This window comes from Girardinichthys multiradiatus, chromosome 20, assembly GCF_021462225.1.
Source record: "Girardinichthys multiradiatus isolate DD_20200921_A chromosome 20, DD_fGirMul_XY1, whole genome shotgun sequence".
NCBI lineage: Eukaryota > Metazoa > Chordata > Actinopteri > Cyprinodontiformes > Goodeidae > Girardinichthys > Girardinichthys multiradiatus.
In genome coordinates this window covers 42,531,273-42,555,698 of record NC_061812.1, presented here as the reverse complement: position 1 = coordinate 42,555,698, position 24,426 = coordinate 42,531,273, and the positions used below count along the sequence as shown (strand labels likewise).

At 39.9% G+C, this 24,426-nt stretch overlaps 1 protein-coding gene across 5 annotated transcripts in view; it reads left to right on the top strand.

Annotated features, from left to right (window-relative positions):
* The window catches only part of itpr1b (inositol 1,4,5-trisphosphate receptor, type 1b), a 155,479-nt gene that overhangs the window by 46,029 nt on the left and 85,024 nt on the right, over window positions 1–24,426 (top strand). For all 5 annotated transcript variants that reach the window (XM_047347351.1, XM_047347350.1, XM_047347348.1 and 2 more), the window contains exons 14-37: window positions 6,203–6,302; window positions 6,387–6,547; window positions 6,675–6,816; window positions 6,910–7,068; window positions 7,176–7,348; window positions 7,681–7,800; window positions 8,474–8,665; window positions 11,531–11,782; window positions 11,879–12,020; window positions 12,107–12,260; window positions 12,400–12,593; window positions 12,724–12,856; window positions 12,957–13,011; window positions 13,146–13,311; window positions 14,107–14,274; window positions 14,393–14,464; window positions 14,547–14,684; window positions 14,842–14,967; window positions 15,047–15,247; window positions 17,320–17,571; window positions 20,812–20,937; window positions 21,125–21,253; window positions 23,068–23,188; window positions 23,267–23,451. In XM_047347351.1, coding sequence (XP_047203307.1) covers window positions 6,203–6,302; window positions 6,387–6,547; window positions 6,675–6,816; window positions 6,910–7,068; window positions 7,176–7,348; window positions 7,681–7,800; window positions 8,474–8,665; window positions 11,531–11,782; window positions 11,879–12,020; window positions 12,107–12,260; window positions 12,400–12,593; window positions 12,724–12,856; window positions 12,957–13,011; window positions 13,146–13,311; window positions 14,107–14,274; window positions 14,393–14,464; window positions 14,547–14,684; window positions 14,842–14,967; window positions 15,047–15,247; window positions 17,320–17,571; window positions 20,812–20,937; window positions 21,125–21,253; window positions 23,068–23,188; window positions 23,267–23,451 — 3,661 coding nt within the window. The remainder of the gene's footprint in view (window positions 1–6,202; window positions 6,303–6,386; window positions 6,548–6,674; window positions 6,817–6,909; window positions 7,069–7,175; window positions 7,349–7,680; window positions 7,801–8,473; window positions 8,666–11,530; window positions 11,783–11,878; window positions 12,021–12,106; window positions 12,261–12,399; window positions 12,594–12,723; window positions 12,857–12,956; window positions 13,012–13,145; window positions 13,312–14,106; window positions 14,275–14,392; window positions 14,465–14,546; window positions 14,685–14,841; window positions 14,968–15,046; window positions 15,248–17,319; window positions 17,572–20,811; window positions 20,938–21,124; window positions 21,254–23,067; window positions 23,189–23,266; window positions 23,452–24,426) is intronic.

Below are 24,426 nucleotides of genomic sequence, written 5' to 3'. Positions count from 1 at the left end.
AGAAAAATCATTTTTATAGAGGAATAAAAAAGAGGAAAAAGCATGAAACACATGGTTTCCCATAGTTCCTGTGAGTTCAAATATGCATTCTTTACTTTAATGAAAAATGAATACTACGGGAGTGTTGAAAAATGTTGACGAATATACAACCTAACCTAAGTCCAACTGAGATGTTGACAAATGTTAATGTAACACTGGTCCTTCATAAAGACCACAGTGATGTCAAAAAAACAACATTTCAAAGAGTAAAAGCTTGTGACTCATGTGTTTTTCATGAGGGGGGAATTTAAAGCAGCAGTTGAATCTAGTTTCTGTGGTATTGAGTTAAAATGTGGACAACTGTGGACATAGACCAGTTTTGTTATGTGCTATCTGCTATGACTGTGTATTCAGTTGTTTGTTTCAGTCACTTTTTGACTGTTTCTAAAAGATCATTTGCACCAGCACCAAACCAGACATGATCAGGACCAGCAGAATTTCACTTCACTATGATACTAGCAAAGAAATCAGTGGTTACAGTGTGGATATATACTTGTTATTTTCAAATGCTAAAAATAATTTTTATGGAAAGCAGCAGTATGGTGTTAACAAGTGAAACAGGAAATGCATCAGGCTTGCCTGGTTGGACACGAGTGGAAAGAAAACCCCCACATTTCAAAATATCAACAAGCTTAGTAATATTTCCAAGCTAAAACACAAACCAGAAATGATGTGAAGTCTACACACATTTAGGGGAAATGTTTTATAATGCAATCTGATTTTGAATACCTGGTAAAATTGGTGTTAACCACGGCCATGGGTTTAATGGAACAAAGTCAGTGGAAAGAGTTTAAATCACATTGCTTTGTTTGTGCCTGTGTCACTCTTTGTTGGCTGCCTCTTGTGTCATCTATGTCAAAGTTTTTCTTTCTTTATGACTTTTTGTTGACTGCATTGTGTTGGGGGTGAATGTGTAATTCTGCAGGAACAATGATCTAGTTAGCCTTGCTGCTGCACATTAGATGAGAACAGAGTCTTCACACTTCGATTAGAGCCTTTACAGTATCATTCCCACTGTGTGTCTTTGGTCACCTCTACCTACCCCTTCTGCCTAAAATAACCCTGCCCTCAAGCTTTAGCCAGCCAAACTAATTAATAGTTTGGCTGGCTAAAGCCTGAAGTGGTTCACAAAGGTTAGCTTGTTAGCCTTTGTGGCTGGTTATGTGGTGCTTGCTAAGAAAATGGCTACTTTCTGCTTTGTGTGCCTAAGGCCAGACAGATGACACAGATTGCTATAGTGGTCACACTCACACATGCAGGGAGTAGTAATGCCAAACAGGGAAATACTGACTAATCTCTATGCAACAGAGTTGACTGGGAAGGCAATAAGTTTGCAAGGCGCTGGCTGATTATTATAGCCATTTGTCATTTATTAGGTATGCTTTTATTACAGTACATTGTGCAATAAATTCTGTTCTTGTTATGCACCTTTATTTCTGTTTTTGTTGGTACTGTTTCTGAGAGCTGTTGATTTATGGTCTTTGGCTGTTTTATTGTTCGGTGCTGCATTGCATGGCTATAGATGTATCGGTGACATTTTTTGAGTTGTCTTGATTACCAGCTCAGCATTTGATAAAACAGTTTACAAGATACCTTCATGCCTCTTTAAATGCAATTTATGGATTGTCTCCTTCAGATGTTGTTGTTGTCCAAAAACCAGGGCCTGTATTAATAAAGAACCCTAAAACTAAAAGTAGCACCTAGTGATGTCAGTCTAAGAAAAATCTTACAATTTCTCCAATTCTAAGATTTTTCTTAGAATTTTCCCTTGATAAGATAACATTTATTCACGAAGCACCTCAGGTTTTAAGAGAGCTCCTAACATGAGGAAATGATAAGAGTAGTGAGGAGGACTTTTAGTGAGCCTAAGAGTGTCAAGCAGAGAAGATGGTGGAAAGACGGACAGAAAGGAGAGATATTCTCTGAACATTGAACAACGGTGAATTAATAAAACAGTACAGACTTGATCGTGCAGGGATCCAACCCCTAAACAGTCGAGTAAATGAACCCATAAACTTATATAAACAATCAGACAATTAGACAATTAGACAATCAGACCATATAGAGATAAGAAAAACCCCTAGGGGGAAATTAAATGGTTTCATCAGCAGGACAAGTTAAAGGTGCAGCTCTTGTAAGGGTATAGGGTTGAAGAAAAATGCAAACAATATAGTAATAAAGAATTGCAAATATTTTTTGCAGTATGTAAAACGCTTTTAAAAAACAACCTTTTGAATAAATTGGAAAAAGCCGAAATAAACTAAATAAATAAATACACACTTAAAATAAAGTAATCTAAACACAATATACATAAAAAGAAGATATACATGTTGGGAAGACGTTTTTGTTGTATTGTGCATGATGATGTCAGCAGCCATAGGCTAAATGGTCATCTGTAACATTTACCTACGAAGAAGAAGCTCGCTGGTGTGCTGCTATCTCCTCTCTACAGGGGTTGGACAATTAAACTGAAACACCTGTCATTTTAGTGTGGAAGGTTTCATGGCTAAATTGGACCCGCCTGGTAGCCAGTCTTCATTGATTGCACATTGCACCAGTAAGAGCAGAGTGTGAAGGTTCAATTAGCAGGGTAAGAGCACAGTTTTGCTCAAAATATTGAAATGCACACAACATTATGGGTGACATACCAGAGTTCAAAAGAAGACAAATTGTTGGTGCACGTCTTGCTGGCGCATCTGTGACCAAGACAGCAAGTCTTTGTGATGTATCAAGAGCCACGGTATCCAGGGTAATGTCAGCATACCACCAAGAAGGACAAACCACATCCAACAGGATTAACTGTGGACGCAAGAGGAAGCTGTCTGAAAGGGATGTTCGGGTGCTAACCTGGATTGTATCCAAAAAACATAAAACCACGGCTGCCCAAATCACGGCAGAATTAAATGTGCACCTCAACTCTCCTCTTTGCACCAGAACTGTCCGTTGGGAGCTCCACAGGGTCAATATACACGGCCAGGCTGCTACAGCCAAGCCTTTGGTCACTCATGCCAATGCCAATTGTCGGTTTCAATGGTGCCCAAATCTTGGGCTGTGGACAATGTGAAACATGTATTGTTCTCTGATGAGTCCACCTTTACTGTTTTCCCCACATCCAGGAAAGTTACGGTGTGGAGAAGCCCCAAAGAAGTGTACCACCCAGAATGTTGCATGCCCAGAGTGAAACATGGGGGTGGATCAGTGATGGTTTGGGCTGCCATATCATGGTATTCCCTTGCCCCAATACTTGTGCTAGATGGGCGCATCACTGCCAAGGACTACCGAACCATTCTTGAGGACCATGTGCATCCAATGGTTCAAACATTGTATCCTGAAGGCGGTGCCATGTATCAGGACGACAATGCACCAATACACACAGCAAGACTGGTGAAAGATTGGTTTGATGAACATGAAAGTGAAGTTGAACATCTCTCATGGCCTGCACAGTCACCAGATCTAAATATTATTGAGCCACTTTGGGGTGTTTTGGACGAGCGAGTCAGGAAACGTTTTCCTCCACCAGTATCACGTAGTGTCCTGGCCACTATCCTGCAAGAAGAATGGCTTAAAATCCCTCTGACCACTGTGCAGGACTTCTATATGTCATCCCCAAGACGAATTGACGCTGTATTGGCCACAGAAGGAGGCCCTACATCATACTAATAAATGATTGTGGTCTAAAACCAGGTGTTTCAGTTTCATTGTCCAACCCCTATAGCTTCTGTATTTGCCCCAAACTGTGTGTACTTTGTTTCATCTGGCACTGGCATTGCTTTTAATATATCTTTTTAAATACCTTTGAATGCCTCAGTGGTCATAAAACTGGACCGAACAAACAGCATTATGAAAGTAAAGGCATTCATGTGAAGTTTTGAACATCTCACATAGCAAATAAAAAGAGTGTGCTACAACCTAATAAGCAGGTGTGGCCTGAATGGAAGAGTGGCAATAAAAAAAACATTGTTCAAAAAAACCATGAGAGATTCTGTTTGCAGTTTGGTCCAATCCATGTAGAGGACATACCAAACAGGTGGAAGCGCAGCTCCGACTGTATTCAGTGATGTCTGATCATAAAACTTCCCCCCAACTCCTGAGCACTAAGGATTCTAACTTTTGGCGGCAAGCTAGCACAGTGAGGTTGAAGACAAAGAAAAATGGTAAAATTCACCACGAGGTTATTTTAACAGTCCAGTCTTACCGCGCACCTGCGTTGACTCTCAGATGGTGAAACACGCACAAAACTATGAACACAGCGGCTCCAGACATCAACACATCAAAGTTTCAATAACAAAGTTACATGCACATATCATTCAGAGCACATGAGATCCTAACTAGCGATTCTGATTGCTCTACAACCTCTGACCGTGCCCAGGCTTTCTAATAAAGAAATAAAAATAAGGATAGTTTTTACTCGTTGTCGGCTCTCCTCTGAGCGGGGTCGAGCGAACAAGGGGAGTTGGTTAACTGCGCGTCCACAGTTAACTTCAGGGAAAACGGTCAGACGTTGTCCTCCGGCTTCTTTGGCGGAAAGGAAGAATATGATCTGACCATCAAAAGTCGACTTGAGATGAAACACTGTGGCGGTTCGACTCCTCGAAACTCCATGTTCTTAGTTACGTGTTAAGCTCACGTCTTCGATCGGCAAAGGGACATTTCTGGCCTTCTCATTCCAGAAACCTTAGTTATAAATTATTCGTTGGCCAACGAGAGAGAGAGAGAAATAAATGAAGACTCCACGTGGGATCTCTTCTTCTCCAGAGGATGCTCCAGTTGCGTGGTAACCGTGTCAAGATTTCCAGCTAAAAGCGGGGTTTTCAACATGGAGGCCTCCATATATAGCGCCCTGTGACGTCAGACTTGGGGCGTGTCATATCAGCCACCATGTCCTGGATACAAAATGGCCGAAAGCACCAGGAGGCCTGGTGTCTGTGCAAGTAGTCCAATATTCAGCAACAAGTGGTCCAACAGGCATATATGACTTAGGCGGTTCTGTTATTAGGCTAAAGATATGTATCTTGTGTTAGGATGGTCCAGTCAAAGTCCAGATCTAAATCCAGTTTAGAAGACTTGAAGACTTGAAATTGTTCACATACACATACACACTCCATCCAATCTGACTTAGCTATTTGGCAATGAAGAATGGACAAAACTACACAATATTGCCATAAGTATTGAGTTCGTTCGTTCGTTCGTCGTCTTCCGCTTATCCAGGACCGGGTCGCGGGGGCAGCAGTTTCAGCAGAGACGCCCAGACGTCCCTCTCTCCAGACACCTCCTCCAGCTCCTCCAGGTGGAGCCCAAGGTGTTCCCAGGCCAGCCGAGAGACATAGTCCCTCCAGCGTGTCCTGGGCCGTCCCCTGGGCCTCCTCCCGGTGGGACGTGCCTGGAACACCTCCCGAGGAAGGCGTCCAGGAGGCATCCGGTATAGATGCCCGAGCCACCTCAACTGGCTCCTCTCAATGTGGAGGAGCAGCGGCTCTACTCCGAGCCCCTCCCGGATGGCCGAGCTCCTCACCCTATCTCTAAGGGAGTGCCCGGCCACCCTACGGAGGAAGCTCATTTCAGCCGCTTGTATCCGTGATCTCGTTCTTTCGGTCATGACCCAAAGTTCATGGCCATAGGTGAGGGTAGGAACGTAGACCGACCAGTAAATTGAGAGCTTTGCTTTTCGGCTCAGCTCTCTCTTCACCACAATGGACCGGCACAGCGCCCCCATTACTGTGGCAGCTGCACCGATCCGTCTGTCGATCTCCCGCTCCATTCTTCCCTCACTCGTGAACAAGACCCCGAGATACTTAAACTCCTCCACTTGAGGCAGGAACTCCCCTCCATCAAATCAATAAATTCTGGTGTTTCCAATCACTTCCATGGCTGCAGGTGTACAGTTTGGTGTGGAGAAACTTAACTGGCCTCCCCAGAGTCCTTAGCTCAACCTTCTTGAACCCCTTTGGGATGAATTAGAGTTGAGGCTGCTCATCTAACTAAGAACACAAATTGACTCAAGGGGGTTGAAACAAATACATGCCACACTTTTCAGACTTATTTGTAAAAGGTTTTAGCATTCGTCTCCCTCTTTGTAATTTTCAATTACTTTGTGTTGGTCTATTACATTAAATCATAAACATACTTGCACGTTCTGATATGTTTATTAACTCTTAACTTTCAGGAGTTCCTATGTCAGGCTTCGACACTTGTGCACCAACACATGGGTTCATAGCACCAACATCCCCATTGACAAAGAGGAGGAGAAACCTGTCATGTTGCAGGTGAGGGGTTGCTTACTGCTATCATCTAACCATGTATAACATAGATCAGGCTGCCTTGACATGTGAATGGTTTGATTTTTCTAGATTGGAACATCAGCTTTAAAAGAAGACAAGGAAGCCTTTGCCATAGTCCCAGTGCCACCATCAGAAGTGCGCGATTTAGACTTCGCTAATGATGCAAGTAAGGTGTTGGCTTCTATTGCTGGCAAGCTGGAAAAAGGCACCATCACACAAAATGAAAGGAGGTATGATTCTCATTCCATTTGAATATCTCTTGTACATTGGAGTTAGATTTCCCTAAAATCCTCTAAAACACTTTATTGGCTTGTGTGAAATAAGATAATTTTGTTTCTTTGCATGTACATTCTCCAGGTTTGTGACAAAGTTGCTGGAAGATTTAGTTTTCTTTGTGGTGGACATCCCCAACAGTGGACAGGATGTTTTAGAGATCATGGTTAACAAGCCCAATAGAGAAAGACAAAAGCTGATGAGAGAGCAGAACATCCTTAAACAAGTAGGCGTAAACTCTTAGACCCATTTATGCACTGGCCTAAAATCTCTGCTTAACCAAAAGCTTTAAAATGACAACTTTTTGTTTTCTTTCCAGATTTTTAAACTTCTCCAAGCCCCTTTCACAGACAGCGGAGATGGTCCCATGTTACGACTGGAGGAGCTCGGAGATCAGCGCCACGCTCCATTTAGGCACATTTGTAGGCTTTGTTACAGAGTGCTCCGCCATTCCCAACAGGATTACAGGAAGAACCAAGTAAGCTGCAAACTGCTAAAATAAGAACTCAGAATCTCAAACGTGTGGCGTTTTCATCAGTGATTACTTTACATTGTTCAACAACACCGTTTTTGTTCTATTCACAGGAATATATAGCCAAGCAATTCCGCTTTATGCAGAAACAGATTGGTTATGATGTACTGGCAGAAGACACAATAACAGCTCTACTCCATAACAACCGGAAGCTGCTGGAAAAACACATCACTGCTGCTGAAATTGACACCTTTGTCACTCTAGTGAGGAAAAATCGGGAACCAAGGTGAGGTTTTAAGAAAAAGGATACCCAGACTGAGATAATAGATGTTATCAGAATGAGTCAGATTTGCTTTTAACATCATTAAAGGAATGTTGAGCACTATAAATACATTCACTAAGGGGAATTTGCACATATTTATTGTACTTCTTTTGTGTTTCAATTATGTTGAATGCTGTAAATGAAATTAGAATTTTATCTAAAAAAAGAGGCATGGACATTTTGTCAGATATATAACTTAATATTGGGATGCTTAAAATAAATAAATACATCTATATTTGATAACCTCATCTCCCCCTATACCTATAATAACAATTTGTTTAATAATCTGTACACAGATTTCTGGACTACTTGTCAGATCTCTGTGTGTCCATGCACAAATCCATTCCAGTGACTCAGGAGCTCATCTGCAATGCAGTGCTGGACTGCAGCAATGCTGACATCCTCATCGAAACCAAGTAAGAAACGTATTTTAAGAGATGGAAAGAATTTGGAAGCCAGCATAAGCACTAAAACAGCGGTTCCCAAATATTTCAGCCTGTGACCCCCAAAATAACAGTGACAGAGACTTGCGACCCACTACTGGGGACCTCCTAAAAACACATATAATTATTTCACTCTATAAAGTGAAATAAATATATGTATTTTTAAATGAATTCATTTTTTAAAATAACTTTTAATTTCATAATTTAAAAAGTGTATTTCATTTTTTAACAGGACACAATTATTTAATTGTCCATTTCATAATTTATTGGTATATTTAATTATTATTATTTGAATGAATAAATGGCTGCACGGTGGTGCAGTTGGTAGCACTGTTGCATTGCAGCAAGAACGTCCTGGGTTCGATACCCGGCATGCGTAGGTTCTCACCGGGTACTCCGGCTTCCTCCCACAGTCCAGTAACATGACTGTTAGGTTAATTGGTCTCTCTAAATTGCCCTTAGGTGTGTGAATGAGTGTGTCCTTGGTGGTTTGTGTGTTGCCCTGTGATGGACTGGCGACCTGTCCCGGGTGTACCCCGCCTCTCATACATCAGGGGGCACATCACAATGATTCTGAAAATAATCTCGCAACCCCCACTTTAGGAACCCCTGCACTAAAGAATGTATTTTTTATGCTGATCTCCAGATTAGTTCTCTCAAGGTTTGAGATTGAGCCAACAGTAAATGGGGAGGCCCCAGTAGAGGCAGAAGATGTGGAGGAGGTCTGGTTGTTCTGGAAAGACAACTGTAAGGAGATCCGCAGTAAGAGCGTCCGGGAGTTGGCCCAGGATGCAAAGGAGGGTCAGAAGGAGGACCAGGAAGTGGTCAGCTATTACAGGTAAGATGTCTTGCATTGCAAAACCTATTAAAACATGTTTTATTCCACATTGCAAGATCTTTATTTTGCAATAACTTTAAGTGCCTTTAAAATGTATTGATGAACATTTCCACATTTTGTCAAGTTACAACAAAATACAGTTTAGTTTATGGGGACTTTCGGTGATGCAACAATGTAAATAATTGGAGGTAAAAAAAAAAACATCACAATGATGTGCATTTGTTTTCAGCACCTTTTGCTCTGAAAGTCTAAATAAATTGCAGGGTCTTCAGAAGTCACCTAATTAGTCCAACTGTGTAATATAAATTTAGTATAAATCCAAATGTTCTCAGAAGGCCCTTAGAGGCTTCTACAGGAAAATCTGGGAACAAACCACATCATGAAAACCAAAGGACTCAGTAGATGGGTCTGGATAAAGTTGTGGAGGGGTTATGAAACCTAGAATGTAATAAAATACGCTGTGTGTGGTGGAAAAGCAACTCTGGACATCACTCTGGATACAACTTCCCCTCTTTAAAAGATGTTTGTGGAAGCATTATGCTGTGGGAATACTTGTTTAACCAGTACAACTGGAGAGCTTTAATGGGAAGATGGATGTAGCTAAATACAGTGGTAGTTCTGAAAGAAAACCTGTTATAGGGTGAGGTTCACCTTCAAGCAGGACAGTGACCTTCAGCATACAGGTCCTTCTCAAAATTTTAGCATATTGTGATAAAGTTCATTATTTTCCATAATGTCATGATGAAAATTTAACATTCATATATTTTAGATTCATTGCACACTAACTGAAATATTTCAGGTATTTTATTGTCTTAATACGGATGATTTTGGCATACAGCTCATGAAAACCCAAAATTCCTATCTCACAAAATTTGCATATTTCATCCGACCAATAAAAGAAAAGTGTTTTTAATACAAAAAACGTCAACCTTCAAATAATCATGTACAGTTATGCACTCAATACTTGGTCGGGAATCCTTTGGCAGAAATGACTGCTTCAATGCGGCGTGGCATGGAGGCAATCAGCCTGTGGCACTGCTGAGGTCTTATGGAGGCCCAGGATGCTTCGATAGCGGCCTTTAGCTCATCCAGAGTGTTGGGTCTTGAGTCTCTCAACGTTCTCTTCACAATATCCCACAGATTCTCTATGGGGTTCAGGTCAGGAGAGTTGGCAGGCCAATTGAGCACAGTGATACCATGGTCAGTAAACCATTTACCAGTGGTTTTGGCACTGTGAGCAGGTGCCAGGTAGTGCTGAAAAATGAAATCTTCATCTCCATAAAGCTTTTCAGCAGATGGAAGCATGAAGTGCTCCAAAATCTCCTGATAGCTAGCTGCATTGACCCTGCCCTTGATAAAACACAGTGGACCAACACCAGCAGCTGACACGGCACCCCAGACCATCACTGACTGTGGGTACTTGACACTGGACTTCTGGCATTTTGGCATTTCCTTCTCCCCAGTCTTCCTCCAGACTCTGGCACCTTGATTTCCGAATGACATGCAGAATTTGCTTTCATCCGAAAAAAGTACTTTGGACCACTGAGCAACAGTCCAGTGCTGCTTCTCTGTAGCCCAGGTCTGGGGAATGCGGCACCTGTAGCCCATTTCCTGCACACGCCTGTGCACGGTGGCTCTGGATGTTTCTACTCCAGACTCAGTCCACTGCTTCCGCAGGTCCCCCAAGGTCTGGAATCGGCCCTTCTCCACAATCTTCCTCAGGGTCCGGTCACCTCTTCTCGTTGTGCAGCGTTTTCTGCCACACTTTTTCCTTCCCACAGACTTCCCACTGAGGTGCCTTGATACAGCACTCTGGGAACAGCCTATTCGTTCAGAAATTTCTTTCTGTGTCTGACCCTCTTGCTTGAGGGTGTCAATAGTGGCCTTCTGGACAGCAGTCAGGTCGGCAGTCTTACCCATGATTGGGGTTTTGAGTGATGAACCAGGCTGGGAGTTTTAAAGGCCTCAGGAATCTTTTGCAGGTGTTTAGAGTTAACTCGTTGATTCAGATGATTAGGTTCATAGCTCGTTTAGAGACCCTTTTAATGATATGCTAATTTTGTGAGATAGGAATTTTGTGTTTTCATGAGCTGTATGCCAAAATCATCCGTATTAAAACAATAAAAGACCTGAAATATTTTAGTTAGTGTGCAATGAATCTAAAATATATGAATGTTAAATTTTCATCATGACATTATGGAAAATAATGAACTTTATCACAATATGCTAATATTTTGAGAAGGACCTGTACAGTTAGAGCTACAATCGAATGCTTTAGGTCTGGACTTTGAATGAGCTATTCCAACATATGAATATGCATTGATCTAAGTCCAATTGAGAATCTATGGCAACACTTGAAAGTTGAATTTCACAGACACATCTGACTAAGTTTGAACTATTTTGCTAAGCAGAACTGGGAAAAAAGGCAACTGGTAGAGAAATGCCTCAAAAGACCGGCAGCTGTAAATGCAACAAAAGGTGGTTCTACAAAGTATTGACTTAGGAGATCTTAAAATAGATGCGTGCCACACTTCGACTTTTATTAAATAAAAAAAAGAAACATATCGCTTTCCTTTTACTCCATTTATGTGCTACTTTGTGTTGGTCTATCATATAAAATTTCAATACTCAAACATTAAAGTTTGTACTTGTAACTATGAGAAAGTGTGGGAAAAGTTCAAGGGATATATATACTTTTACAATGTAGCGCATTATGTGCAATTTCTACTACATGTTACTCTCAGATTGACCTATTAAATATATATTTCTTTTCAATTATCTATCGCTTCATTTTTAAGTTTGATTCATCAGATAAGCATTGCTCTCTTCATTTTAAATATTCTTAACACCTATATTTCCATCTAGGTGCCAACTGAATCTCTTCGCTCGCATGTGTTTGGACCGCCAGTATCTGGCCATCAACAAGATCTCTGGTCAGCTAGACGTGGATTTGATCTTGCGCTGCATGTCCGATGAAGACTTGCCCTTTGACCTGCGGGCATCTTTCTGCCGCCTGATGTTGCACATGCATGTGGACCGGGACCCTCAAGAGCAGGTCACACCTGTCAAATATGCTCGTCTGTGGTCTGAGATTCCATCCAAAATTGCTATTGATGAGTGAGTGCCTCTTGTGTGTACTTTTAATTGACTTGTATTTATCAATAATCCAAAGGTGTCTTAATATCTCTGAGATTTTGTCCCTTTATTAAACAGCTACGACAACGATGGAACCACCAGAGATGAGATTAAAGAGCGTTTTAGCCTCACCATGGATTTTGTTGAGACTTACCTGCGAGAGGTGGTGTCACAAAATATTCCCTTCTCTGACAAGGAGAAAAACAAGCTCACCTTTGAGGTAATTCTTTATTTGAACCTCGTGAGCAGATTAGAACTTGGTTCACGTTAGGAATAAATAATTTCTTTAAACTTTCTTATTTGTAGGTAGTAAACCTGGCGAGAAACCTCATATACTTTGGTTTCTACAACTTCAGTGACCTGTTGCGCTTGACAAAGATCTTACTCAACATTTTAGACTGTGTACATGTCAGTACTGTTTACCCCATCAACAAGATTGAGAAGGGGGATGAAAGCAAAGGTAAACATAGTTTGTTTCTGAAGCCTATCTTTTGCACGCTGAATTATGTCTTGTAGGAGAAAGACAAAAGAAACATGAAGCCATTTTGTTTATTGCTTTGAATCAGATGTTAATTTGGATGTTGCTCCATGTGCTTCAGGTGGTAGTAATGTAATGAAGTCAATTCATGGAGTGGGGGAGCTGATGACCCAGGTAGTGCTGCGAGGAGGGGGCTTACTGCCCACCACATCAACTCATCAGCCTGAAGGAGACGTGGTAAAAACACAGACCGAACCAGAGAGAGAAGATATCATGGTCATGGACACGAAGCTCAAGATTATTGAGATCCTGCAGGTAGGTCTCAGTGAACTGTCTAATTCTTCAGAAAAAATATGTATTTGTGACAAATGCTGTAGCTGTATAATAAGCATTTCTAAATCCTGATCTGTAGTCCATGGTGTAACCTTTTTCTTCATTCCTATAGTTCATTTTAAATGTACGGCTAGACTACAGAATTTCTTGCCTGCTTTGCATTTTCAAACGTGACTTTGATGAAAACAACCCACAAGGAGACACCACTGTCAGTGGAGGCAACAACATTACAGCTCAGATGCCTGGTATGAGGCCACATTATTTAACAGCAGAATGTTTTTTTGCTACTTTGATTCATAGACTTGGAAATTGTCTCAGTCACTTACTTACCTGACTTAACTCTAGGAAATCTTGACTTTGAGAACATTGAGGAACAAGCTGAAGGCATCTTTGGTGGCAGGTAACTCGGATTCTATGTATTTTCAAACCTTTGACTAATGGCTCATTGTAACCTAAAGAAGAATATTACTTAAATAAAATGAAGTTCAGCTGTAGCTCAGGGAATTTTCTTTTTAACTTTTGTTTTTCTCAAAGTGAGGAAAACACTCCTTTAGATCTGGATGATCACGGTGGCCGCACATTTCTGAGGGTCCTGCTGCACCTGACCATGCACGACTACCCACCCCTTGTGTCTGGAGCACTTCACCTGCTCTTCAGACACTTCAGCCAGAGGCAGGAAGTCCTGATGGCCTTCAAACAAGTAACCTATACCAAATTTCACTTTCTGCTTTGTAGTCATCCAGGATGTTCCATTCATTTTATTATGTTTAATATATCTTCAGAAGTTTGGCCTGGGCTAATGAAACAAACAAATAAAAATGGTTACAATTTACATTATTGTGGGTAAATTTTAAGTTATATGTCTAAGGATATTTAAATAAATTTAAGTCCAGACATTTTTTGTATGCCCTTGCTCAACTAAACTAGTAACATTCTAGGTAATTATTAGTATCAATTTGCTCATCTGGTTAGTGTTAATTTTAAAAAGATACAAAAAATAAAAACTGTTTTGTAATTAGGGTATAAAAGGTTATCGAAATAATAAAAAAGTATCCATTCCAACAAAGTTGTATGCAAACCCTTTCCCTTACAACGGCAGTTAAATGTTCATGGGCAACAACTACCTTAAACAGCTTGGTAGCAAGTCTGACTTTAGCATTAGCACTATTGCTAAGCCAACTAAAGCTGGACACAAACTTAAATTCTGGCTCCAAGACAGAAAAATTCTCAACCACAAGTCTTTTGACAATCCTCATCTTTTCCTGCGATTAATTTTTTAATTAATAATACAATTCATACATATCAGCCTTACTGTTCTCTGTTGGTCATTGCACAACGATTGACACTAACAGTAGCCTGAAGCAACATCTTCTTCTTATTTTGTTGCTGAAATGTTGAGGTAAATTTGTTATTTAAATGAGATATTGAACATTGTAAGAATTTAGCAATCATTCAACGTGATATCACAGTGCTTCTATTATTATAATTATTATAGGTTCAGCTACTTGTTACCAGTCAGGATGTCGAGAACTACAAGCAGATCAAGTCAGATCTGGACCAGCTGCGTTCTATTGTGGAGAAATCTGAACTTTGGGTTTACAAGAGGCAAGGAGAGGATGGGATGGATGGAGATGGACCTTCAGAGTCTGACAATAAAAAGAAGGTTCTCCTAAAATTTGTTGGAATGGCTGTTCAAATTTGTTCAAATGGCTTCAGTATGAACTATAAGACTTAAAAGGGTACAACAAAAATGATTGAGAATTGTTTGCATTACCATCCAGGGAGATTATCTTGGTTCAGACAAGAAGAAGACAGAAAGCACCAGCAGTTACAACTACAGGGTTGTAAAGGAGGTATGCTTGTTTGTTTTTTGATTATGGGTTTAAGAGAGATTTTATTCTAATCTAAATCTCACTTTGTTTCCAACTCGTTTAGATCCTTGTACGTCTCAGTAAACTGTGTGTCCAGGAGGGTACCTCAGGAAAGAAGAGTAAGAAACAGCAGCAGAGGCTGCTGAGGAACATGGGAGCTCATAGTGTGGTGCTGGAACTCTTACAAATCCCCTATGAGAAGGTTCAAAACTTAAAATTAGTAGTAAATTCAATGCATAATCATAGCTTGAAAGAGTCATGAAACTTATCTTGAAAGATCTGCATAATTCTACAACATCCGCAGCCTCCTCCCTTTCATTTTTAGTAACTAATTAACAAGTCTGTCTTTTCTACACCAGGGTGAAGACGTTCGAATGCAGGAGATCATGAAATTGGCTCATGAATTTTTGCAGAATTTCTGTGCTGGAAACCAGCAGAACCAAACTCTTCTTCATAAGCACATTAACCTATTCCTTAACCCAGGAGTGGGTATTATCTCAAAGCTACATTTTAAACACGACATTCTTGGAAAGCTTATATTTTCCTTCCTTTCCATTTTCATAGATCCTTGAGGCTGTCACCATGCAGCACATCTTCATGAATAATTCGCAGCTGTGCAATGAAATCAATGAGCGCGTTGTTCAGCACTTTGTCCACTGCACCGAGACACATGGGCGACATGTCCAGTACCTTAAATTTCTTCAGACGATTGTTAAAGCTGACAACAAGTTCATAAAGAAGTGTCAGGACATTGTCATGGCAGAGGTATGTTTGCAGAAATCTAGTCAAATTAGTAACATTAAAGCAAGAGATGTTTTTTTCAATGCTTCCTCTAAATTGAACCTAATAGAATAGAATAAGTCTTTACTGTCTACCAGAGTGAAAAATTACCTTTGGCTCACCAACACACAAGACAAACTGGCAGGAATTGTAAAAAGGACAAACTGTGGTTGCTTCTTTTCATTTAATTATAAATGAATCATTTCAGTTTGCTCTAGATTTAGATTGGACCTACAGGTCGTTCTCAAAATATTAGCATATTGTGATAAAGTTCATTATTTTCCATAATGTCATGATGAAAATGTAACATTCATATATTTTAGATTCATTGCACACTAACTGAAATATTTCAGGTCTTGTATTGTCTTAATACGGATGATTTTGGCATACAGCTCATGAAAACCCAAAATTCCTACCTCACAAAATTAGCATATTTCATCCGACCAATAAAAGAAAAGTGTTTTTAATACAAAAAACGTCAACCTTCAAATAATCATGTACAGTTATGCACTCAATACTTGGTCGGGAATCCTTTTGCAGAAATGACTGCTTCAATGCGGCGTGGCATGGAGGCAATCAGCCTGTGGCACTGCTGAGGTCTTATGGAGGCCCGAGATGCTTCGATAGCAGCCTTTAGCTCATCCAGAGTGTTGGGTCTTGAGTCTCTCAACGTTCTCTTCACAATATCCCACAGATTCTCTATGGGGTTCAGGTCAGGAGAGTTGGCAGGCCAATTGAGCACAGTGATACCATGGTCAGTAAACCATTTACCAGTGGTTTTGGCACTGTGAGCAGGTGCCAGGTCGTGCTGAAAAATGAAATCTTCATCTCCATAAAGCTTTTCAGCAGATGGAAGCATGAAGTGCTCCAAAATCTCCTGATAGCTAGCTGCATTGGCCCTGCCCTTGATAAAACACAGTGGACCAACACCAGCAGCTGACACGGCACCGCAGACCATCACTGACTGTGGGTACTTGATACTGGACTTCTGGCATTTTGGCATTTCCTTCTCCCCAGTCTTCCTCCAGACTCTGGCACCTTGATTTCCGAATGACATGCAGACTTTGCTTTCATCCGAAAAAAGTACTTTGGACCACTGAGCAACAGTCCAGTGCTGCTTCTCTGTAGCCCAGGTCAGGCGCTTCTGCCGCTGTTTCTGGTTCAAAAGTGGCTTGACCTGGGGAATGCGGCACCTGTAGCCCATTTCCTGCACACGCCTGTGCACGGTGGCTCTGGATGTTTCTACTCCAGACTCAGTCCACTGCTTCCGCAGGTCCCCCAAGGTCTGGAATAGGCCCTTCTCCACAATCTTCCTCAGGGTCCGGTCACCTCTTCTCGTTGTGCAGCGTTTTCTGCCACACTTTTTCCTTCCCACAGACTTCCCACTGAGGTGCCTTGATACAGCACTCTGGGAACAGCCTAGTCGTTCAGAAATTTCTTTCTGTGTCTTACCCTCTTGCTTGAGGGTGTCAATAGTGGCCTTCTGGACAGCAGTCAGGTCGGCAGTCTTACCCATGATTGTGGTTTTGAGTGATGAACCAGGCTGGGAGTTTTAAAGGCCTCAGGAATCTTTTGCAGGTGTTTAGTTAACTCGTTGATTCAGATGATTAGGTTCATAGCTCGTTTAGAGACCATTTTAATGATATGCTAATTTTTTGAGATAGGAATTTTGGGTTTTCATGAGCTGTATGCCAAAATCATCCGTATTAAGACAATAAAAGACCTGAAATATTTCAGTTCGTGTGCAATGAATCTAAAATATATAAATGTTAAATTTTCATCATGACATTATGGAAAATAATGAACTTTATCACAATATGCTAATATTTTGAGAAGGACCTGTACCTTTTTTCACCAGTATCCATCAGAAACAAAATGTGTGTGAGAGAGAGAGAAAAATGCTTCTGCATCATACTAATTATTAGTAACTTGACATTTAATGCAGAAAAACATGTTTGTATAATCAGTAAGTATAGAAATGATGCTATCTGCAGTTAGTGGTTTTAATGTGATTCTTGAATATTTATTCTTCAACACTCTACTGTTCTTCTACCCAGTTGGTGAACTCTGGCGAAGACATCCTGGTCTTCTATAATGACCGTGCATCCTTCCAGACCCTAGTCCAGATGATGCGGTCGGAGCGGGACCGTTTAGATGAAAACAGCCCTCTAATGTATCACATCCACCTGGTTGAACTGCTCGCTGTCTGCACCGAGGGAAAGAACGTCTACACTGAGATAAAATGCAACTCATTGTTACCTTTGGATGATATAGTGCGCATTGTCACCCATGAAGACTGCATCCCAGAGGTATGAAAATAAGGATTTTCCTCAGTTCCTTTTAAAGGACAGTTTATTTAGTTGATATAGAAGTGCACCAATCAGTGTTTTGTGATTTCCAGTCTTCGGTTTTTGGAAAGGTTTGACCTACTGATAAGGATTTTAGTCAATTCCAGGTTCTGTTTAAGGTCTACATTTAACAGCATTAAAAAAATGTCTAACTTTCTATGCAGTGAACTGTTGTTTGTTTTAGGAGCAGACGTGATGTCAGACAGTGTGTGAGAGTAGTGTGAGAGTTGACATTTTAAGCTTTGCTTAGCATCTCAAATCAGGATTGCAGTGGTTAGCATTACTGGTAACAACAGTCTCTGTTATATTTCCTCAAGAATGCAAACCCTTACCTTAACTCTGAAACTTATGAAAGGCTTCTGTTAAAATGTTGGATTTTCCTTGACAGAAAGAGGTTGGCAGCTCAAAAGGAAAATACAGACTAACTGGTTTAGACTTCCTGCTGAAGTCCCCAGTATTGGCAACTCTGCAAAAAGGAAAGTAGCTTTTGGCTGCTAAATGACGTGATGCTAAAATGATCCAAAAAAGAGACAATTTGGACGAGTTTATTTATTTATTTTAGTTTTATTATGTCTGGTTTTGAGTGTTGTTGTGAGTGCCATCTATTAGTGCTTAGGTATGGTGTATTTACTGATTAGGAAAAAAAATTGTTTTGAGTCTCCAATTGGTGCCTCTCTTATGGTTATTCTTTATTCATGGCGTTTTTGTTCCGTCACCTATGAGGTTTACTGTTTATCTTTCTGGCAATCATTTGAGATGATTCAAAGCTCCTATGGTGCTGAATCCTCCAGAGTAAGGATGTCAAGCCTGGGTTATATGTGGCTGATCAGTTTGTGTCCAGAACCACCAGCTTTTTTAGAGCTGCGTTTTGCAGTAACTGTTTTATTGGATTTGTTTTATAACTTGTGATCATTTTTTGTACTTTAAAAAAGTTTAAGTGCATCAGAAGGATGTGACACATGTGATTGAGATGACATATAGAACATTTTTAATGATGAAACAATGATCTTTTTCGCCTTCTTCATAACCTAAAGGGCAAATGCACACTGCCATGAAAGTAAAACCACAACAAAAGCAACTGAAACAACTTTCTGAAGACTTCTCCGCTTTTTGCTTCTTCACATTGCCATTGTGACGAGTTTTATTTCCTGTTAGCGACCACTAATGTGTTCTTTACAACCACACATGACGTATACCATAACCACATATTTTGATGAGAAAACACGCTACTTTATCCACATAAAAGATGGAGTTTAATTGAATTATTTCTGAAGTTCATTTTCTGTTGGGTGACATGCCAAAAAATGTTTGTTTTGCTGTAGGTGACTTCCTTCATTCCAATTTAAATGTGCAGTATTCTTCTTCTAGCATCTAATAGTTAAACCAAGTTATGTGGTTTTAGAGATGAGTTGTTTCTGATAGCATTATATGTAATAAAAATATATAATATATGTGTATATAGGCATACATACACACGTGGACAAAATTGTTGGTACCCTGCGGTTAATGAAAGAAAAACCCACAATGGTCACAGAAATAACTTGAATCTGACAAAGGTAATAATGAATAAAAATTCTGTGAAAATGAACAAATGAAAGTCAGAAATTGCTTCTCAAACATGCTTCAACAGAATGATTTAAAAAAATGAACTCATGAAACAGGCCTGGACAAAAATTATGACACCCTGAAAATGATGTGACCAAAGGGACATGTTAAATCAAGGTGTGTCCATTAATTAGCATCACAGGTGTCTACATTCTTGTAATTGGTCAGTGGGCCTATATGTAGGGCTACAGGCAGTCACTGTGCTGTTTGGTGACATGGTGTGTAGAGTTGTCTCAGGAGATTAGAAAGAATATTATAGACAAGGATGTTAAAGGTAAAGGTTATAAGACCATCTCCAAGCAGCTTCATGTTCCTGTGACTACAGTTGCACATATTATTCAGAAATTTAAGATCCATGGGACTGTAGCCAGGAGAAAAATTGCTGACAAAACAAAGAGACGGATAATACGAACGGTAACAAAAGAGCCCAGAAAAACCTCTAAAGAGATTAAAGGTGAACTTCAAGCTCAAGGGAACATCAGTGTCAGATCGCACCATCTGACGTTGTTTGAGGCAAAGTGGACTTAATGGGAGACGACCAAGGAGAAGACCATTGTTGAAAACAAATCATAAAAAGCCCGACTGGAATTTGCCAAACTACATGTTGACAAGCCACAACGTTTCTGGGAGAATGTCCTATGGACAGATGAGACAAAAATTTAACTTTTTGGCAAGGCACATCAGCTCTATGTTCACAGATGGAAAAATGAAGCATATGAAGAAAAGAACACTGTCCCTACTGTGAAACATGGCGGAGGCTCTGTTATGTTCTGGGGCTACTTTGCTGCATCTGGCACAGGGTGTCTTGAATCTGTGCAGGGTATAATGAAATCTCAAGACTATCAAGGGATTCTAGAGAGAAATATGCTGCCCAGTGTCAGAAAGCTTGGTCTCAGTCGCGGGTCATGGGTCTTGCAACAGGATAATGACCCAAAACACACAGCTAAAAACACCCAAGAATGGCTAAGAGGAAAACAATAGACTATTCAGAAGTGGCGTTCTATGAGCCCTGACCTAAATCCTGTTGAGCATCTTTGGAAGGAGCTGAAACATGCCGTCTGGAAACGGCACCCTTCAAACCTGAGACAACTGGAGCAGTTTGCTCATGAGGAGTGGGCCAAAATACCTGCTGAGAGGTGCAGAAGTCTCACTGACAGTTATAGGAATCGTTTGATTGCAGTGATTGCCTCAAAAGGTTGTGCAACAAAATATTAAGGTAAGGGTACCGTCATTTTGTCCAGGCCTGTTTTATGAGTTCATTTTTTTAAATCATTCTGTTGAAGCATGTTTGAAAAGCAATGTCTGAATTTCATTTGTTCATTTTCATAGAATATTTATTCATTATTACCTTTGTCAGATTCAAGTTATTTCTGTGACCATTGTGGGTTTTTCTTTCATTAACCGAGGGGTACCAACAATTTTGTCCACGTGCCTATACATTATACACTTTCTCTTTCAATAAAAAAGTGTGTCCAAAAGTTTAACTGGTAGTGTATAGTATATACATAGGCATTGGAAGTACTTTAAGCACAAGTATGCTTTCTAATATGTCTCCTTTTTATTTTTCTTATCATAATCTTCTATTTATCCTAATAGGTGAAGATTGCCTATATCAACTTCTTAAACCACTGTTATGTGGACACGGAGGTGGAGATGAAAGAGATTTATACATCCAACCACATGTGGAAGCTATTTGAGAACTTCCTGGTGGACATTTGTAGAGTAAGCCAGAACCTATTTGACATTATGAACGATGGAAGGAGAGTGGTGTGGTGTTTTGCGATTCCATGCATTTGAGGGATTTTGGTCTGCAAAGCAAACATTGCACATTTGTTAACTGTCTCATACATCGAGGAAGTAGGATCTAGTTACTTTGCCTCATGGTAATGCCTTCTCTGTCCTTTCTTAGGTGTGCAACAATACAAGCGACAGGAAGCATGCAGACACAATCTTGGAGCGCTATGTAACCGAGACTGTCATGAGTATTGTTACATGTTTCTTCAGCTCTCCTTTCTCTGACCAGAGCACAAGCCTGCAGGTAGTGTGGACTGGTGTTTGATTTACATTATACAAGCAGGCTTGTAGATGCAAGTTTTTGAATCCAGTCACAAATGTCCTTAAGGTTGACACACATCACACATTTATATTGTACAACAGGACTTTCTTCCCTTTAAACAGATGGCTCGTCATATGTACGTAAGTAGCTGTGCCTTTCACAATGTGTTTTCCCAAACTTTGGGTGTTTAGTCACTTGCGCTGAATGCTGAGAAGTATTTACTGTGGTGTCAGCTTATCACTGCTTAGTCAGCACATCGATGTCTTCCCATATGTGAGTGTGTTGCATAAGGTTTTGCTGGGATGTGTTGTATATGAGGCATTGTTGCATTGTGGTCACCTTATGGTAGCTGTGTCTGGAACCCTCCTGAGTTTTCCCGAGAATCATGATTTTATTTTTTTAGGTTTTTTTGGTATGTATAGGCTACAAATCCCCTGAAATTTTCCATACTGAATCATCTTGATATTTAATCTAGGGACCTGTATTTACCTTTATGAAACTCTGTGCATCTTCCAAGGATTCTGTGTTCAGAGGTTTACTGATACATAATGACCCAGCAACACTTTTTTTCCCCTCTTGTAACAGGCAGCAATTCTTGGAAAGATAACTGAGGTATTTCTTGTACTTTAGGGCTGGTGACAAGTAGATACTGTTTGTACCATTGGTAGGCATATGTTATGTGTTGTGTTATGTAGGCATGTGATCATGAACCTGTAGGACCTGAAATGCTTTGGGGTCATGTCTTGAGTTCACCTAAACAGTCCTTCTGTTGGGTTCTGGATATCCAGTGCCATGAAAAAGTTGTCTTCCCTCTTAAACCTTTCCACACTTTCTCATGTTATAACCACCAATTTTTATTGCGATTTTATGTGATACACCAAAATAAAGTCGATAGAAAATGGTACATGGTTTACTACATATCTCTTTACAAAAGAAAACTATATGAAAAGAGTGGTGTCCATTACTTTGAATAACCACCTTTCAGTGTAATTGCTGCTTCAAGTCTGAAGAAAAACATTTTATATATATTTATTTTTATTTTTGTTTTTTATTTTTTATTTTTATTAAATTATGTTTTAATAAATAAATAAAAAGAAGACAAACACTTTTGCCCATTTGTCTTTGCAGAATAGCTCAAGCTCAGTCAGATTGGATAGAGAGCATATGTGAGCAACAATTTAGAAGTTTTGCGAAAGGTTTGGATTTAGGTCTGAACTTTGACTGGACCCATTTGACACATGGTTTGATCTAAACCTCTGCTGTACAACTGGCTGTATGTTTAGGGTCATTGTTCTGCTGGAAGGTGAACCTCCACCACAGTTTAAAATCTTCCGAAGCCTCTAATGGTTTTCCTCCAGGGTTGACCTGTACTTTGCTCAATTTGTTCACTAATGTTCTCTAACAAAACTTAAAAACCTTCACAGAACATCTTAATTTATTCTGAGATTAAATTAGATACAGCTGAATTCTGAATACAATAGATTGCATTGAATTTTATGTAGGGCCGTTAGCATAAAGGGAAAGGACAAATGCATACCACACTTTTTTAGAATCTTACATTTTTAAAAACCATGAGTCATTTTCCTTACACTTTCCAACTATTACCTTGTGTTGGTCCATCATGCAAAATGTCAATAAAATACCTTCACCTTTGTGATTGTAATATAAAGCTCAAGGGGTATGAACACTTGTAGTACTTGTACCTCCTGTTTTTATTCTACCAACCTAAACCATTGCATCTCTTTTTCTTCAGGTCCTATGATTTCCTAAGTGATTTAATTTTCCTTGTCTTACAGACTCGTCAGCCAGTGTTTGTACAACTGCTTCAGGGAGTGTTCAGGGTATACCACTGTAACTGGCTGAACCCTGCTCAGAAGCACTCAGTTGAGGGGTGTATCAAAGTACTTTCAGACGTGGGTAAGTACCAAACTAAAGCTCCCAGCCATATTCCGTATAAGTCTTGTTAAAATTGCTACATCTATCTCCCTTTTCCAGCTAAGAGCAGAGCAATTGCCATCCCGGTGGACCTTGACAGTCAGGTGAACAACTTGTTTGTTAAGCCCAATAACGTTGTGCAGAAGACTCTTCTCAACTGGAAACAGTCTGCGAAGAACACGTCCAGACGAGAATCAGGCCTGTCTGCCTCTAAAGACTACAAGAACATCATTGAAAAGCTGCAGGTTGGTATCAAAACTTGCATTTAATTCATTAATTTCAGTTCATCTGACCAAAAAAAGTGAGCAGCTGAGACAGGAAAATGATGCAAAAAAAACAAAAGCAAACAAAAAAGCTAAAAGCCGAAGCACAAGAAAACAATGACTAACTAAATGTAAGGGTGATAAAATAGGCAAATTCAATACTTTAAGATTATAGTTTTTTTTATTTGTTGAATTCTAGCTTTTTATATATTAATGTTGCATGAATATTATAAATGTCTTAAAAGATCAAGCTATTGACTTGTTAATAAAATATGTGTGTGCCTAGTGGCAGTGGTATAAAAGATGCGGCCTTTGAAGAACTGTAATAAAGAAACTAATGCACAGTGTAACCAGACTCATTGCATGCAGATTCAGCCTTTTCTCCCCCTGTACTGATGAGTTGTTGACACGGTGGCTCTCACTCTCACACGAAATGAAATGTTTTTAATGCTTAAAAATGAAAAAAAGATAATAAATAACTCCCAACATTAACCACCTTTTATTGTGATTTATATTTTCAAAAATGACCTGAAATACAGATATGTGCTGGTCAAGTCTAAAAAAATAACCTTGTTACAAAAGTCTGCACACCTGCATGAGTACACACCTCCCATCAAGTATTGTGAATCTCTTTAACATTTAAATTTAAAGTAATCTTTCAGTTGTACCAACTTATTTTATTGACTAATAATTCTACATCTTCTTTATTGGCCTCTCAGGCAAACCATTTGAAAAAGCTGGTTTGTCAATTGGGCGATGGCAGTTTTTCTTTACAAAAAGGGGATTCTCTTATGCCTGTTGCTTGTTTCTCCAACACATTTCCCTTCCACTCAACCTTTCAATGTTGTGCATGGATACAAAACTATGAACATTCAGCTTCTTTAACAATGACCTCTTGTGGCTTACCCTCCTCTTGGAGGTTGTCACAACAGGGTTATAACAGATCTATGTGAAACT